Source organism: Myotis myotis, unplaced genomic scaffold, assembly GCF_014108235.1.
Source record: "Myotis myotis isolate mMyoMyo1 unplaced genomic scaffold, mMyoMyo1.p scaffold_m19_p_9, whole genome shotgun sequence".
NCBI classification, from domain to species: domain Eukaryota; kingdom Metazoa; phylum Chordata; class Mammalia; order Chiroptera; family Vespertilionidae; genus Myotis; species Myotis myotis.
In genome coordinates this window covers 59,033,149-59,051,307 of record NW_023416401.1, presented here as the reverse complement: position 1 = coordinate 59,051,307, position 18,159 = coordinate 59,033,149, and the positions used below count along the sequence as shown (strand labels likewise).

The 18,159-nt window shown below is 39.7% G+C and overlaps 1 protein-coding gene across 14 annotated transcripts in view; it reads right to left on the bottom strand.

The window, feature by feature from the left end:
* The window catches only part of NCOA6 (nuclear receptor coactivator 6), a 137,202-nt gene that overhangs the window by 74,392 nt on the left and 44,651 nt on the right, over window positions 1-18,159 (bottom strand). For all 14 annotated transcript variants that reach the window (XM_036321067.1, XM_036321063.1, XM_036321062.1 and 11 more), the window contains 2 exons: window positions 15,115-15,396; window positions 10,224-10,379 (listed from right to left, as the gene is read on the bottom strand). In XM_036321067.1, the coding sequence (XP_036176960.1) occupies window positions 10,224-10,379; window positions 15,115-15,349 (391 nt within the window). In that variant the 5' untranslated portion in view covers window positions 15,350-15,396. The remainder of the gene's footprint in view (window positions 1-10,223; window positions 10,380-15,114; window positions 15,397-18,159) is intronic.

Below are 18,159 nucleotides of genomic sequence, written 5' to 3'. Positions count from 1 at the left end.
AAACAACATTTGTATAGGATTGTTAATGCCTACAAAATTTTGCCTAATTTGAACCTCATAATAACCTGGTAGGTAATGTCACTAGAAGTGTTCTAATTGAGTGAACCCTAAAGTTAGAGGCAATTTAAATATTACTTGGTTTAATGGTAAAAAGGTCTTTGAGCCCTGGCTGGTGTGGCTCAATTGGGTGAGCGCTATTCCATGCACCAAAAGGTTGCCGGTTCGATTCTTGGTTAGGGCACATGTCTGCGTTGAAGGCTCAATCCCCATTAGGGTCTGTGTAGGAGGCAGCAGATGGATGTTTCTCTTCCTTTTCTTTCCTCTCTAAAATCAATCAATCAATTAATTAATTAATAAGTATTTGAAGTAAGTTTTGGGGTGCTTCACGCCTTTAAAATTTTGACTGCTGTTATGCTGGAGAACAGCACCACCTTATGGACAAATAAAAGTACAGCTGGCCTGTGGCTGAGGAGTTGAAAGTTTTCATTCACTCAAGTCAGAATCAGATGATAAAAAAGGAAGGTAAGGTCCTCAACAAAATTCTAGCAAATAAGATTCAGCATTACTATAGAAAGATCATACACCATGACCAAGTGGGATTTATTCCGGGGATGCAAGGATGGTACAATATCCGCAAATCAATAAATGTGATACATCACATAAACAAATTGAGAGATAAAAATCACATAATCTTATCAATCAATGCAGAAAAAGCATTTGACAAAATCCAATACCCTTTCTTGATAAAAACTTCAGCAAAGTGGAAATAGAGGGATCATACCTCAACATAATAAAAGCCTTATATGACAAACCTACAGCCAACATCATAAGCAATGAGCAAAAACTAAACTCATTTCCCCTAAGAACAGGAACAAGACAGGGATGCCCACTTCCACCACTCCTATTCGACATAGTACTGGAAGTGCTAGCCATAACGATCAGACAAGAAGAAATAAAAGGCATCCAAATTGGAAAAGAAGTAAAACTGAACTTATTTGCAGATGACATACTATACATAGAAAACCCCAAAGACTCCATCAAAAAACTACTAGACCTAATAAATAAATTCGGCAATGTAGCAGGATACAAAATTAACACCCAGAAATCTATGGCCTTTTTCTACACCAATAAAGAACTCACAGAAAGAGAAATGAAAAAACAATCCCATTTACCATTGCACACAAAAAATTAAGATACCTAGGAATAAACTTAACTAAGGAGGTAAAAGACCTGTACTCAGAAAACTATAGGACATTGAAAAAAGAGATAGAGGAAGACATAAACAAATGGAAGAATATACCATGTTCATGGATTCGTAGAATCAACATCATTAAAATGTCCATACTGCCCAAAGTAATCTACAGATTCAATGCAATCCCCATTAAAATATCAACGGCATATTTCAAAGATCTAGGACAAACTCCAAAAATTCATCTGGAATTAAAAAAAGACTCCGAATAGCCACAGCAATCCTGAGAAAGAAGAACAAAGTTGGAGGGATCACAATATCAGATATCAAACTATATTACCAAGCCATGATTCTCAAAACTGCCTGGTACTGGCACAAGAACAGACATATAGACCAATGGAACAGAACAGAGAACCCAGAAATCAACCCAAGCCATTACGCTCAATTAATATTTGACAAAGGAGGCAAGAGCATACCATGGATTCAAGACAGTCTCTTCAATAAATAGCGCTGAGAAATTTGGTCAGATACATACAAAAAAATGAAACTAGATCACCAATTTACACCATACACAAAAACAAACTCAAAATGGCTAAAGGACTTAAATGTAAGATGGGAAACCATAAAAATACTACAAGATTCCATAGGCAGCAAAATAGCAGACATGTGTCGTAGCAATATATTTACAGACACAGCTCCTAGGGCAATGGAGACTAAGGAGAAAATAAACAAATGGGACTACATCAAAATAAAAAGCTTCTGCACAGCAAAAGAAACCATCAACAAAACAACAAGAAAGCCCACTGCATGGGAGAACATATTTGCCAATTATATTTCAGATAAGGGTTTAATCTCCAAAATTTACAGAGAACTCATACAACTTAACAAAAGGAAAATAAATGATCCAATCAAAAAATAGGCAAAGGATCTAAATAGACACTTTTCGAAAGAGGCCATACAGAAGGCCCAGAGACATATGAAAACATGCTCAAAGTCACTAATCATCCGAGAGATGCAAATCAAAACAATGAGATACCATCTCACACCTGTCAGAATGGCTATTATCAACAAATCAACAAACTACAAGTGCTGGATATGGAGAAAAAGGAACCCTCGTGCACTGCTGGGGGGAATGCAGACTGGTGCAGCCACTATGGAAGACAGTATGGAGTTTCCTCAAAAAGTTAAAAATGGAACTCCCATTTGACCCAGTAATCCCACTTCTAGGACTATATCCCAAGAAACCAGAAACACCAATCAGAAAGGATATATGCACCCCTATGTTCATAGCAGCACAATTTACAATAGCTAAGATTTGGAAACAGCCTAAGTGCCCACCAGCAGATGAGTGGATTAAAAAACTGTGGTACATCTACACAATGGAATACTATACCACTATAAAAAAGAAGGAACTTTTACCATTTGCAACAGAATGGATGGAACTGGAGAGCATTATGCTAAGTGAAATAAGCCAGTCAATGAAAGAAAAATACCACATGATCTCACTCATATGTGGGATATAATGATCAACATAATTTGATGAACAAGAATAGATCCAGAGACAAATAGGAAGAGTGGGAGGGGAGGTTTAGAGAGCAACCAAAGGACTTGTATGCATGCATATTAGCATAACCAATGGACACAGACACTGGGGTGGTGAGGGCTTGCCCAGGGTGGGAATGGCTGGGGAGGCGGGGAGGTCAATTGGGGAAAAAGGAGACATATGTAAAACTTTAGACAATAAAAAAAAAAAAAAAGGAGGAAGCTAATGGGAAAAAAAAAAAAAGGAAGCTAATGAGAGCACAACAGTTTCCTCTGTCTTGTCACTGATGTATGTTAGTTTTCTGTTTTAACCAGGCAGGTTGGTTAGTTACAGGGAACAAACATCCTACCAATAAGAGACCAATCACCAGCCCAGCCAGTGTGGCTCAGGGGTTGAAAGTCAACCTATGAACAAGGAGGTTATGGTTTGATTCCCAGTCAGGGCACATGCCCAGGTTGTAGGTTTGATCCCCAGTAGGGAGCGTGCAGGAGGCAGTTGATCCATGATTCTCTCTCATAATGGATGTTTCTCTCTCTCCCTCTCCCTTCCTCTCTCTGAAATCAATAAAAATATTAAAAAGAGAGAGAGAGAGAGAGAGAGAGAGAGACCGACCAATCACCAGGGCTACAAAGATGCTCTTAGTTGCCTTTGGGAGTTAGGAATAAAAGAGAGAAATATAGATCCTGAGGGTTTCCCATAAAGGGAAAGAACTATTAATATACCAATCCTGCTAGGACATTCTATACAGAATGAGTACTGTTCTTAAAATGGACATCAGGTCATGTCATTTCTCTACTTAAAACTACTCCATTTCTTCTCACTGCTTTAGAAATGCAAGTCAAACTTCTTAATAGGGTCTACAATGCCTCTATCTATCTTGCCCAGTGCTGCTCAACAGAAATATAATATAAGCAACACATGTAATTTAAAAATTTTTTAAAGCTGCAGTAAAAAGGTAAAAATAAACTGATGAAGTTAACTGCAATATACTTACTTATTAACCCAATACATGTAACATATTATTATTTCAATATACAATTAATATAAAAATCATTAATGAGATACCTTACATTCTTTTGGGGGAGAGCTAAGTCTTCAAAATCTAGTATGAATTTTACACTTAAAGCACATTTCCAGTGCTCAATATCCACATATGGCTTGTGGCTACTATACTGGACTGCCCAGATGTGGCCCTTGCCTATGTCTCTAACCTTGAAAACTTACACTATTTTCTCCTTCAATAAAATAAATTCGCTTTTGTGGCATTTTTTTCTTTAGTTTCTTGGGTACACAAACCTGCTTCTCACCTCAAGGTCTTCGAGAATGCTGTTCCCGTTGCCTAGGTCTCCTGCACTATTCTCACGTTAAGTCAATGCCTCAATTTTCACATAATCTTGAGTGTCACAGGCCCAGAAAGGCCTTCTCTAACCATCTTATCCAATGTTATGTCACCTTATCAGAATATCCTGGTATTTCTTCAGAGCACATCCCATGTAAATACTTATTTACTTGCTTTCTTGCCTGTATCCCCATCACTAAACAAAGGTAACCAATAGTCTGTCCTAGTTCCTTTATGTCTGTTGTCTCAGGATAGTTATTTTACTCTCAAAAGCGATAACTTATAAGTCCATCCTAGTTATGCCTGGTACCTAGTAGATACTCATTAGCTATTTACTGAGTATATGATGAAGAGTCATCTTATCATAACCTTATAAAGAATTACAGGCATTTTTCTATATGATAAATGCATTCCTGGAAAATCTCACATTCTATAAAATCTCACACTGAAAATAACAGGTTTTAGTAGAAAAACATTGTTGGGGCAAACTCAAAACTCATGCAGCTCTGCAACCAGAGCTTTAATAAAAACAAAAATTGGTAGAGACAACATGCCCCAAAATACTAGAGTGGAAATGCCTGGTGAAAGGTGCTAAGATAATGCAGATGCAGTGGTGCTCCGAGCCAGTGTGACTGCCATTAAGGCAGACACAGGAGGAAATGAAACTTGTCACAAGCCGAGAGCCATGGAATGTTGGGGGGTGCACTTCTGGGGAATATACTTGAATGTAAGTTCTCATTTTTAATTTTCTTAAAATAAAGCTGAAAGGACTTCCACCTATGCAGCAGCTGAACTAAAGGCTCCCCCCAGCCCCATGTGGATATTTATCCTTCTATTCACACTATTCTAGTTCCCCTGCCCAGGAACAATCCCATATGAATAAACACAATTTCCACATTATACTGCTATTATTCCCCTAACTGCCAACTACATGTAACTACTGCTAAGTTTTATTAAAAACAAACAACAAAAAACATGTGGAGCCCTAGCTGGTTTGGCTCAGTGGATAGAGTGTCAGTCAGCCTGTGGACTGAAGGGTCCCGGTTTGATTCTGGTCAAGGGCACATGCCTGGGTTGTGGGCTTGATCCCCAGAAGGGGATGTGCAGGAGGCAGCCAATCAATGATTCTCTCTCATCATTGATGTTTCTATCGCTCTCTCCCTCTCCCTTCCTCTTTGAAATCAATAAAGACATATTAAAACACACATGCGCGCGCGCACACACACAAAACACCAACATATGGAGAATACTACTGGCTCCCAAACTTGCCTGTTACAGGTCAGCTATAGCCTATGAGCCAAATCTAGCCTGTTGCCTGTTTATTTAAATAAAGTGTTATTGGAACACAGCCATACTTATTCATTTATACATTGCCTATGGCTGTTTTTGTGCTACAACAGTTGAGTTGTTGTGACAAAGTCAAAAAAATTTATTCTCTGGCCCTTTACAAAAAATATTTGCAGACTTCTGCTTTAAACCACCATGAATTTACAGAAGGGTCACAAAATGCCCTCAAAAAAGATGTCTCCCCAGTTCCCTGGCCAAAACTCAAAAAAGGGAAGGTACAAGGAGTGTTCTTCACTGGAGAACAGACCTTTCGGAGAACAACCTGTCCCTCCACCCTTGCAGCAGACACTACGACAGTGGCTACACCTCCCCATACAACTTACAAAGGCATCAACTTACTACCAGTTTCACAAAAGCAACAGCTGCTGCCACCACTTTCACTCCTTCCTGAGTTCTAAGAGAATGTGGAGAGAGAAAGGAGATCCCCAGGATACACGTTACCTAAAAATTAAAGACCTTCTTTCTGTAATATGTGAATTTAATAATATCTAGAAATGTTATCTATTTTGCCACTTTGCTGGTACTTACGTTTTAATTTATGGCTATAACAATAAAGGGGAGCCAGCATCTTACCCTTTTAAGAACTTGTAGGAAGTAGGTTGATTAAAAGAAACTGGTGTTTCCTTTCTCCAGTGGAAAACACTACCCAAAAGGCCCTTTTAACTCAGGTAAGTAACAGAGACCACAAAACATTTGGGGTTTTCACTTATGTGTTTCTTATAAAGAGTACATGTGCGGGGAAAAACTAAGATGGCGGCATAGATAAACACCGGGAAATTGCTGCCTCCCACAACAATTGAAAACTACGTCAAAAACACAAAACGGACATCATCCAGAACTACAGGAAGGATGGCTGAGTGTAAATTCTACAACTAGAAGGAAAGAAAAGCACACTGAGAGCCAGAGGAGCTGCGGAAGTAAAGTGCAGAGGTAGGGGGCTCGCGCGTGCGGAAAAGGGCTGGCACCTGAGGACGCGGCTGTCTTTTTGAATCCGGAGGGAGTCACAAGCTCCCGACGGCTCTGAACTCCGGTTCCGGGAAGTCTCTGGGGACCCAGGACTCATACGGGGAGAAACTGGACTGTTTGGCAGCAGGCGAACTTGAGGGCGGCTTTCCCTCAGAGGTGCTTGCAGCCGTTACCGGGACACTGAGACTCGCTACTCCTTAGGGCAGGGCTGAGGCTCCGCCATAGCTGCTTGCTCCGCCCTTTGATTCCTTGAGCCCCCGCCCCACCCAGGCTGCGGCAGAGGCTTTTGCATATGATGCCCCGGCCCTTTGTAACCTGTAATTACCTAACTGCAGCCTGGCCAGACAGACCCAGAACTTCCAAGAGAAGGCCCAAGGCCCCACAGCGGCTTGCATTGCTTCACAGCTGAGTCTCATCAGGGCCAAAAAAAGGAAGGGGAATCTGCAGTTCTCTTCGTAGTTCCTGCTGTGTAACCTCAGGCAGAGGCTAAATTAGCACCTCCTTAGATCCAAGAGCCACTGTACCCAGTGGTCAGAGGGGGACCATCCAGATCACAACTCCTCAGATCCATAAGGGACACACTCAGGGTGCAGTCTCAGTGAGCACCAAAGCCCCACTGAAGCAAGTCTTGCCCCAGAAGCGTGTCTCCAGCACAGAAGTTCTCCCACTGCAGACACAGCTGATTCTCACTGCCAATTGGCCTGGAGGTCAATTCCTCCCAGTGATTCTACAACAACCAAGGCATAGCTACCTCAGGTAACTGGGGAGGCTGAGCCACTGGGCCCTACAGGACACCTAGCACACAAAGCCACTCTATCAACACAGGGAAGCAGCCAAAATGCGGAGACAAAGAAACAGGTCACAAATGGCAGAAATGGAGGAAAGCAAACGACTGGATATACAGTTCAAGGCCTCGTTTATAAGTTTTTCAAGAATTTTATGGAAACTGCCGATAAATTTAATGAGTCCCTCAATAAGTATAGTGAGACCCTGGAGGACATGAAAAAGGACCAACTAGAAATTAAGCATACACTGACTGAAATAAAGAATAATTTACAGAGATCCAACAGCAGACAAGAGGATCCCAAGAATCAAGTCAAAAATTTGAAATACAAAGAAACAAAAAATACCCAACCGAAAAAGAAAAAAGAAAAGAGATTCCAAAAATATGAAGATAGTGTAAGGAGCCTCTGGGACAACTTCAAGCGTACCAACAACAGAATTATAGGGGTACCAGAAGAAGAGAGAGGGCAAGATATTGAAAACCTATTTGAAGAAATAATGACAGAAAACTTCCCCTACCTGGTGAAAGAAATAGACTTACAAGTCCAGGAAGTGCAGAGAACCCCAAACAAAAGGAATCCAAAGAGGACCACACCAAGACACATCATAATTAAAATGCCAAGAGCAAAAGACAAAGAGAGAATCTTAAAAGCAGCAAGAGAAAGACAGTCAGTTACCTACAAGGGAGTACCCATATGGCTGTCAGCTGATTTCTCAACAGAAACCATGCAGGCCAGAAGAGAGTGGCAAGAAATATTCAAAGTGATGAATAGCATGAACCTGCAACCAAGATTACTTTATCCAGCAAAGCTATCATTCAGAATAGAAGGTCAGAGAAAGAGCTTCACGGATAAGAAAAAGCTAAAGGAGTTCATCACCACCAAACCAGCATTATATGAAATGCTGAAAGGTATTCTTTAAGAAGAGGAAGAAGAAAAAGGAATTCTTACCATTTGCCACAGCATGGATGGAACTGGAGAGCGGATAAATACCACATGATCTCACTCATTTGTGGAATATAATGAACAACATAAACTGATGAACAAGGACTGATCCAGAGAAGGAGAGGCATTGATTGGACTGTCGGGCTTTGGGGGGAGGGTAGGGGAGGGTGGGGGTAAGGGGGAAAGATCAACCAAAGGACTTACATGCAGGCATATAGGCCTAACCAATGGACACGGACAACGGGGGGGTGGGGGTGGGTGGGGGGGTGAGGGCATGAGCGGGGGGGGGGAGGGGTAGAGGGTAACGTGGGGACAAGGACACATATGTAATATCTTAATCAATAAAAAATACATTAAAAAAAAGAGTACATGTGCTTATGTGCTTATAAACAGTCAATATAGTGTTATTATATCCAATACTTGTTTCACTTCCACTCTTCCTAAAAATTCACTATATCCTATAGATTGCTGTGAATTGATTTTACTTTCCTGAATCCTTTTAGACAACCCAACATTTTTCAAAATAAACTAGTTATTGTTTAAGCCACTATTCCCTCATTTATCAAATGATGTTGAATCCCATTTTTCTTTCTTTCTTTTAAAATGTTTTTATTGATGTTAGGAGAGAGAAAGGGAGAGGGAAGGAGACATCGATGTGAGAAACAATTGACCAGCTGCCTCCCGCACACCCCCTACTGGGGATCAAGCCCACAATCCAAGCACAAGCCCTGACCAGGAATCGAATCGTGACCTGATTCATAGGTTGACACTCAACCAGTGAGCAACAACGGTTGGGCTCAGCTGCTGAGGTTTGTGGAGCATTTAGGTTCTAAGCAAGCACAGGGTCAGGAAGGCTTGGCCTGCCAGTGGAAGATAAGGCTTAAAACGTTGGTTGCCACCTGCCTGCATCACATAAGAGGGAAGGAGATGGTTTTGGTTCACTGGGCACCCAAAGATAGAACCTCCTTTGTGCTCCCCCACACTTGGTACTTACACCTTTCACAGGTTTGTTTGCCTCACCAAGGTCATGAACTCCTTCTGATTTCATAAAAACAAGGACTATATTTTATTTAGCACTGTATTCTGAGTGCTGAAACAAAGTGTTGCCATTATATATGTGTTTCCCTTGCTTTTATTCAACATATATTTACCAAAGAACCTAAAACATGTACAATCAAGCAGAGATCCAACAGTAAGCCAAACAAGACATGCTCCCTATCCTACTTAAGCTTGCAATCTACGGGGGAACAAAACAATCATCAAATAACTGCTCTAATGAAAGTGTGATCTGAGGGGGAAAATACAGGCTTTTCTGAGTATACCTAACAAAAAACTATGACTGCGTCCAGGAGTTCAGAAAATACATCCTCCAGAAGATGTAAGCTGATACTGGAAGGCTGAGTAGGTGTTTAAGGGAAAATGATAGGGAACAATATTCATATAGAGAAGCCATCAATGCCAGGGACCTGTGACAGGAGGAAGCAATGCATATTCAAGGAACCAAAAGCAAGCTGGAAAGTCTGGAACACAGCAAAGAGGAGAGTTGTACAAGATAAGGCTGGATGAAAAAGGTAGAGGTCAGACCATGCAAAGCCTGAGGTCATAATAAAGAGTCTGGTCTTTTGAACAATAGCAAGCCATAGCAGGGATTTAAGTTTAAGCTGTGTGTGTTTATGTAGTATATTTTCATTCTGAAAAGATCACTCTGGCAAAGTATTTGAAAAATGAATGCTACTACAAAAGAATTGTTCAGGGTCTCCTAATCTCTGTTAGATAAGTAAAGATATAAAAACTAAGGCTTAGTTGGTAGAAGGAAGCAACTGAAATCAGATATTCTTCAAAAGACAAATCAGTTTCTGGTCAGAATGCCAGTAAAATCAAAGTATGATAGGCCAACAGCCAAAATCAGCCACGGGAACAGAGTCTGAGGCTACAGATGCTGAAGCATCAGGACCCAACTAGAGACTCAATTCCTCTTTATCCTAAAGTGCTACAATGTGAAGCACAGGTTACATAAGTTACTTGGCATTCTAAAACTGAAGAGAGGATTAAAGCAGCACAGGAAATCATGCTACATTCTGCTGCTGTTATGATTTGGGTCCAGATGGGCACCTTCAATCTGAACGGAGAGAATCCCCAGATCCCGAAGCTGCTGGTTGTTGCTCTGAGCCAGGATCCGTAGCCGCTCCGCTGCTTCTCGGGGGATGTTGAATGTCACACGCACACTATTCCAGGGCTCCACCTTCTGTACCTTTAGCTTGCTGGATTCTTGGTTGTGAAAGAAAGAGAATAATATTAGCAATCTTTTAGCAACGAGAAGACATGAAACAACAACAAAAAGAAAAAAGAACAGGCAAAGCACTAGCTTGGAGTAGCTAACTAAGAAGCTTAGGCTTTGATGTTAGATAGACTTCAAACCTAATCCTAACTTTGCCACTTAGCACCAGGGTGCCCATGAACAAATTATTTGATCTTTCTGAAAATTACCTTTCTCTTCTCTAAAATCATGAAAAAACTACTTAGAGATTATGAGTGCTAAATGAGATAATATGTCCCAAAAATCTAGTACAGGACCTACTACACCGTAGCTACTGAATAAATGAAAAGCAGTAAAATAGAGTAAGGAATATGAGAGAAGAGAGAGGTTAAGTTTAAATTAATAGAATAATAGCTATTCTGGACTCAGATGAATGTATGTGAACTGAGAAACTGAGAACATTTAAGTATCAAATTTCAAGTGAGATTCTATAAAAATTCAACTGGCAGATATGTCAACTGTTGAATACGTACAAAGGAATCTGCAGCTTATTTAAAGAAACAGCACTATAAAAGACACTAGTAAATTTACTTATAAAAAGGTTAAGCAAAAAAAGGAAAAAAGAAAAAAGGTTAAGCAATTTTACCTCTTCAAATGAAATATTTGAAATTTTAATACTCATATTTAAATATTCACTGAGCATCCCTGTGGAAGATAATTATAGAGAAAGAGAGTAAACATATCTTATCATGTCCTATAAATGTTTCAGTTTAAAGAGGGCTTAAGTCTTGATTCTTTATGTCTTTGATTTTTAAATCTTTACCTTCCTTAAACAAGAGTACAATTTCCACTTAAGTACATGAAACTGAGGGGGAAAACAACATAATTTTTTAAAAAATATATTTTATTGATTTTTACAGAGAGGAAGGGAGAGGGATAGTTAGAAACATCAATGAGAGAGAAACATCGATAAGAGAGAAACATCAATCAGTTGCCTCCTGCACACCCTCTACTGGGGATGTGCCCGCAACCAAGGTACATGCCCTTGACTGGAATCGAACTTGTGACCCTTCAGTCCGCAGGCTGACGCTTTATCCACTGAGCCAAACTGGTCAGGGAAAACAACATAATTTGACAACCAAGCTTCAGTTAGGATATGAAAACATTACATTTCAGCAAGTCTGAAAAATCAATGCAAACTTCAGCACATATTTTTAAAAGAAGATATAAAAATTAACTAATTGAGGAGGTAATATTGTTTGTAATTATATTTTACAGATGGAAAAACAAATCCCAGGACCAGGTAGCAGACTAAAAACCTTTTTGTTTTTCAACAACGCCAGACAAAATAATTTTCCCTTTTGTTAAAACTCAGCTAAGTTAAATCTTTTGTATCCTCTATTCAGTTATATATTTTAATATTAAGAAAATGGTCTTGCTCTAGCTGGTTTGGCTCAGTGGATGGAGCGTCGACCTGCAGACCAAAGGATCCCAGGTTCAATTCCAGTCAAGGACATGTACCTTGGTTGCAGGCTTCTCCCCGGCCTGGGCCCTGGTCAGGACTCATGCAGGAGGCAACCAATCGATGTGCTTCTCTCACATCGATGTTTCTCTCTCTCTTTTCCTCTCTCTCCCACTCTCCCTAAAAAAAAAAATCAATGGCCAGACCGGTTTGGCTCAGTGGATAGAGCATCAGCCTGCGGACTGAAGGGTCCCAGGTTCGATTCCGGTCAAGGGCATGTACCTTGGTTGCGGGCACATCCCCAGTAGGAGGTGTGCAGGAGGCGGCTGGTCGATGTTTCTCTCTCATCGATGTTTCTGACTCTCTGTCCCTCTCCCTTCCTCTCTGTAAAAAATCAATAAAATATATTTTAAAAAAAATCAATGGACAAAAATATCCTCTGGCGAGGACTAAAAAAAAAAAAGGAAAATGGACTTGTGGGCATATCTGTCCTCAAAATAAGAAATATCCACAGATAGGGGAAAGTGCCTACATGTTGCCTAAAGCCCCTGCCAACTCCAAAACCATTATATATTGAGAGTTAACTTACCCAGACATGAAATTCACTTGTTCTAATGTGGAAAAAAGAGATCACTTGCTAAGAGCAGTGAGATAATACAATCACAGAAATTTAGAAAGAGCCCTAACCAGTTTGGCTCCGTGGATAGAGCGTCAGCCTGCAGACTGAAAGGTCCCAGGTTCGATTCCGGCCAAGGGCATGTACCTTGGTTGTGGGCACATCCCCAGTAGGAGGTGTACAGGAGGCAGCTGATCAATGTTCCTTTCTCATTGATGTTTCTAACTCTCTATCTCTCTCCCTTCCTCTCTGTGAAAAATCAGTAAAATATATTTAAAAAAAAAAAGAAATTTAGAAAGAATTAGGCAATATTTAGTTCAAGTCTATATTACAGGCAAAAAAACTAAAGCCCAGAAAGGCTAAGTGATTGGCCTAGGATCCTGTGGCTACCTGGCAGCATCAGAGATGACATTAAAATCCTGCTCTGATTCTCAGGTCAATTTCCTTCCATGACACTTATGCCTCCGAACAGCAAAAGGCAGGAAGCTTGGGATGCTGTTTCCACAGAGTACAGGTGCTACAGGGCTTCTTCCTAATCTGAAGAGTACTGGAATCTTGTAAGTGGTCTAGACAAACATCAAATAGGCTACGACATTATCTACTTGTGATTTGGTTTAAAAAAAATCCTTGTCTAAATGTAGCTACATTTTATCAAAAGTTTTTAAAAGTTCCATCATATTTGAGAAGATACGACTTAAAACATATTTTTGAACTAAAAATGGAACTCCCATTTGATCCCATGATCACACTTCTAGGAATATATCCCAGGAAACCAGAAACACCAATCAGAAAGGATATATGCACCCCTATGTTCATAGCAGCGCAATTCACCATACCTAAGATCTGGAAACAGCCTAAGTGCCCATCAGTAGATGAATGGATTAGAAAACTGTGGTACATCTACACAATGGAATACTATGCTGCTGCAAAAAAAGAAGGAATTCTTACCATTTGCAACAGCATGGATGGAACTGGAGAGCATTATGCTAAGTGAAATAAGCCAGTCAATGAAGGAAAAATACCACATGATCTCACTCATTTATGGATAATAAAGACCATTATAAACTTATGAACAAAAATAGATACAGAGGCAGAGCAGCCTCGAACAGACTATCAAACTACAGCGGGAAGGCCGGGGAGGGTTGGGGGGCAGGTGGGGAGGGTAAGAGATCAACCAAAGGACTTGTATGCATACATATAAGCATAACCAATGGACATAAGACACTGGGGGGTAGGAGAGGCCAGGGGATTGTCAAGGGCGGGAAATAAAAAAGGAGACATATGTAATACTCTCTCTAACACTTTAAGCAATAAAACAATAAAAAACAAACAAACATATTTTTGCACCAAGTATATAATCTAATAACTGTATAGGTCAGGGTTTGGTAATTTATTTAAACGCAATGAAAAAATTGAGTCAGCAATTTAAAAATAAGGGGAAAAATGTGGGTAATTAAGAGCAATGAGCAAGTTCAGGCCTAGGTGGGCCCTTATAAAATGATATATTATGACTGTGATTATGGTGACAATGACGGTGATAACTGCAACTTTAACACATAAAAGTCTCTAATACTGTGCTAAATAGTACATTAACTACGAAGAAATCTTACACAACACACTAAAAAAGTACTTGAAAAAAAAACACACAGCAGCTTCCCTCCTGACATCAAATCTCGAAAGAAAAACAAAACCCATGCCTAAAAAAATCTAATGAGCACTTGATCAAATCAAGATTTGTGATAGAAAGATAAAACCTAGGCTTTGCACCATGTCTGAAGGAATTACATAACTGTCCAACCAGGAAAGATGGAGAACACCTAAACTAAGATTCAAAAACACAATGGGGGGGGGGTGTCAATCGGGGAAAAAGGAGACATATGTAATACTTTAAACAATAAATAAATAAATAGATGGACAAATAAATAATAAAATAAAGTGCCAAACTGCCCCAAAACAAAAACACAAATGGCCACAAGACCAAGACAGGTAATCTAAATGTGTGAAGAGATCAGATGGAAATTGTGATGAGGTGAGGGGCTGCCTTTGGTGCTATTCAGCATCATCTGGGGCAGAGAAAGAGCACAAAGCTATCCGATCTTTCCATTTTTACAGACAAATCCAAAACATGGATTTTTATGTAAAATATTTAAAATTTTAAAGCATTGGCAGTGAAATTCAAACATTAAAAAATTAAAAAAAAAAACAAAAGAAAAGAAAAAAATGAAAGTGGGCCAAAAGATGCGGCTTATGGTTGGATTCAGTAGGCTGTTGGTTAGTATCCTCTGATCTAAAGTTTAAGAACCAATTTCAAGCATACTTTAAGTAGAACCATGGAGTAAAGGACTTAAAGATCCAGTCTAAACTCTTCATTTTATACATAAGGAAACTGAAGGCCAGAGAGTTAGAAACAATAAATATATTTGAGTTTTGAGACTTACTCCTATCCACTAGAGCAGGTTATTTACGTATTGCTATGTTAAGTTCAGTTTCTCCATGAACTTAAAAGAAACACAATAGCATTTCTTTAAAAAAAAGGGAAAAAATCCTAAAATTCCAACTTTACAATTAAAATGAGTCTTTCAAACCAGTAGAGCAAAATTTTACATTGTAAAACTCAAGATAGTCACAGAAGGGCAAATACTTAGAAGGCAAAATTAAAGCAAATTACCCATGTGTAACAAATTGGGCACATTCTCCAATATTGTGTCCAATTTCCATTTGAAGTCTTTATCATCTATATTTCCTTTGAAGGCCACAAAGATTGTGGAATCCTCCAAAATACTATCACTTTTTGTGTCATCATCTTCTAGTCCAGAGTCAAAATCCATCTCTGAGTCTTCCATTGTTGATGAACACAAGGAAGTATAGATGTCTTCTAAGTTTGGAAGGTCATCCAAAACCATGGTGAATATTATTCCAGAAGCAAGTGCCAAGTGGACAAAAAGAAAACCTTTGAAAAGAGAATAGAGAAAAAGCATGGCAATGCATAATTATATAATCAACAATGTAGAATTCATAGTTCTTTTTATTTTGTATTTATGTCCATTATGTTATACTGGAGGCCTGGTGCACAAAATTTGTGCACGGGGGGCGGGGGGCGCCTTCAGACCAGCCTGCGCCCTCTTGCAGTCTGGGACCCTTCGGGGGATGTCCACCTGCTGGGTTAGGCCCGCTCCCCAGGGGATCATACCTAAGCTGGCAGTCAGACATACCCCTGGCAGCCCGGGAGCTCTCAGAGGATGTCCGACTGACTGACGGCTTAGGCCTGTTGGACATCCTTAGTGCTGCTGAGGAGGTGGGAGAGGCTCCCGCCACCGCTACTGTGTTCGCAGCCATCAGCCCAGCTTGTGGCTGAGCGGAGCTCCCCCTGTGGGAGCACATTGACCACCAGGGGGCAGCTCCTGCGTTGAGCATCTGCCCCCTGGTGGTCAGTGCACATCATAGCGACTGGTCGTTCCAGGTCGTTCTGCTGTTAGGGTCAATTTGCATATTACCTTTTTATTATATAGGATGCTACCTCTTTGTAAGTCTAGAGTATGGGGAGGAGAGAACAAGAGATCATAAAAAAATAGAACAACCCTAGCTGGTTTGGCTCAGTGGATAGAGTGTCGGCCTGTGGACCGGAGGGCCCAGGGTTCAATTTTGGTCAAGGGCACATGCGGGCTGGATCCCCAGTGGGGGGCGTGCAGGAGGCAGCCGATCAATGATTCTCATCATTGATGTTTCTAACTCTCCCTCTCCCTTCCTCTCTGAAGTCAATAAAAATATTTTTAAAAATAAATAAAAAAGAAAACAAGTATTTTTTGAGAATTTATATAAACCTTTGGGTGACCTCACAACACAAGGTGCTCCCCAAGACTTGCCTTACTCCTGTCCTGACAAGTTTCCAAGAAGCCAGTTTCTAAAGCCCTCCTCTTAGCTCAGTGGATAGAGCGTTGGCCTGTGAACCAAAGGGTCCTAGGTTCGATTCCCTGTCAAGGGCACATACGTTGGTTTCAGGCTCCTCCCCATACCGGTCCCTAATTGGGGCACATGCAGGAGGCAACTGATAACCAATCGATGTGTTTCTCTCACATCAATACTTCTCTCTGTCTTTCCCTCTCTTTTCCACTCTCTCTAAAAATCAATGGAAAAATATCCTTAGGTGAGGATTAAAAAAAACAAATTCTTATATAAACTATAATTACAACTATGTTTTCTTTTTTAAGACGGATAAGAAAAAAGGACTGAAAATCAATACACTAAAATGCAAACAATAATTGTGCTAGGCTAAATATTACAGCTAAATATTTTATTACTTGAATAAATGGAGAAATGTATTAACCTTTGTTCTTTGAAATAATCAATAAACTTCAAGAGAAAATGCTTTTCAAAAATGAATCTAAGCAATCTTATGGGGGAGGAGGGGAAGTCCTATGTTATAAGTAAATATGGGGGGAAATTTTGACATTTGATCAAAGCATCTTATAGTCTGGTATTATAATTATCAATAAGGAACAGTGAGATTGAGTGGTTAAGAAACAACAGCATTCAGAAAATCCTTTAGAAATACCACTGCCCTGCCCTAACCGGTTTGGCTCAGTGGATGGAGCGTCGGCCTGCGGACTGAAGGGCATGTACCTTAGTTGCGGGCACATCCCTAGTAGGGGGTGTGCAGGAGGCAGCTGGTCGATGTTTCTCTCTCATCGATGTTTCTAACTCTCTATTCCTCTCCCTTCCTCTCTGTAAAAAAATCAATAAAATATATTTTTTTTTAAAAAAAAGAAATACCACTGCCCTTAGTCAACTGCCTTCTGCATTTTACAGAGTTTAAAGAACTATACTAGAAAAGGTAAATAAACAAAGCTTTAAAAGATTTTTAGGGCTTAAAAGCTGCTGCTCAGCAAGAAAAAGTGATTGCTTAAAATGCATGAAAAATGGTAGCTATTTAACAGCTGTTCCAAAGTTGAAACAACTGTAAGAAGAGAATTTAAAATTTAAGAAACGTCTTCCAAAAGAACCTTTAATTGAGAAGAAGGAAACCAACTGAAAAACCTGGACTTTGACAGTCTTCTAAGGAGGCCATTGGTCATGGTATAAGGCTGTGTATCAAGATTTGAAAAGCTCTCTACTGGCAGATACACAAGTCAGTTAATTTAAATTCAGGAATTACCAGTTTAACTACACCTATGGGCACTACAGAAGTGCTTAGAAAACAAGAAACTGAAAGGCAGGCTATGAAAAAAATGGTTGACCTTCTTTCCAGAAAACTTTTTAAAGTAACTTCTTTTAGATAACTTCATTGAGAAGATTCCACTTAAAATCTATTAATAAGGATTTCATATCAAAATAATGACTAATCTTTGAGTTTGAAATGCAGTTCAGCAACCAACTCTTAGAGAAAACAGACTATAGCTATCTCAAGGGACGCATTTGGTCACTTATGGTCATCTATCGAAAGATAATATGTGCTATTTCTCTGGGTTTGCTAAGATTAAATAGCAGTTATCTTGCTCACCCACATAATAAATTTCTAGGTTACTTACTGATTTTTCAATTCTTACTGGAGCTCTTTTGAATTTTTATGAGGACTCTAAGAAAAAAATGTTGATATTCAGGAGAAATTTTAAAAGTAAGCATATTACTTATGCTACATTTCCAAGGTAGAATGAAATAGATTTGTAAATGGAATCATTTCAGGGTACCTAAATAGCTCCAGTTAATGAAGGAAAGC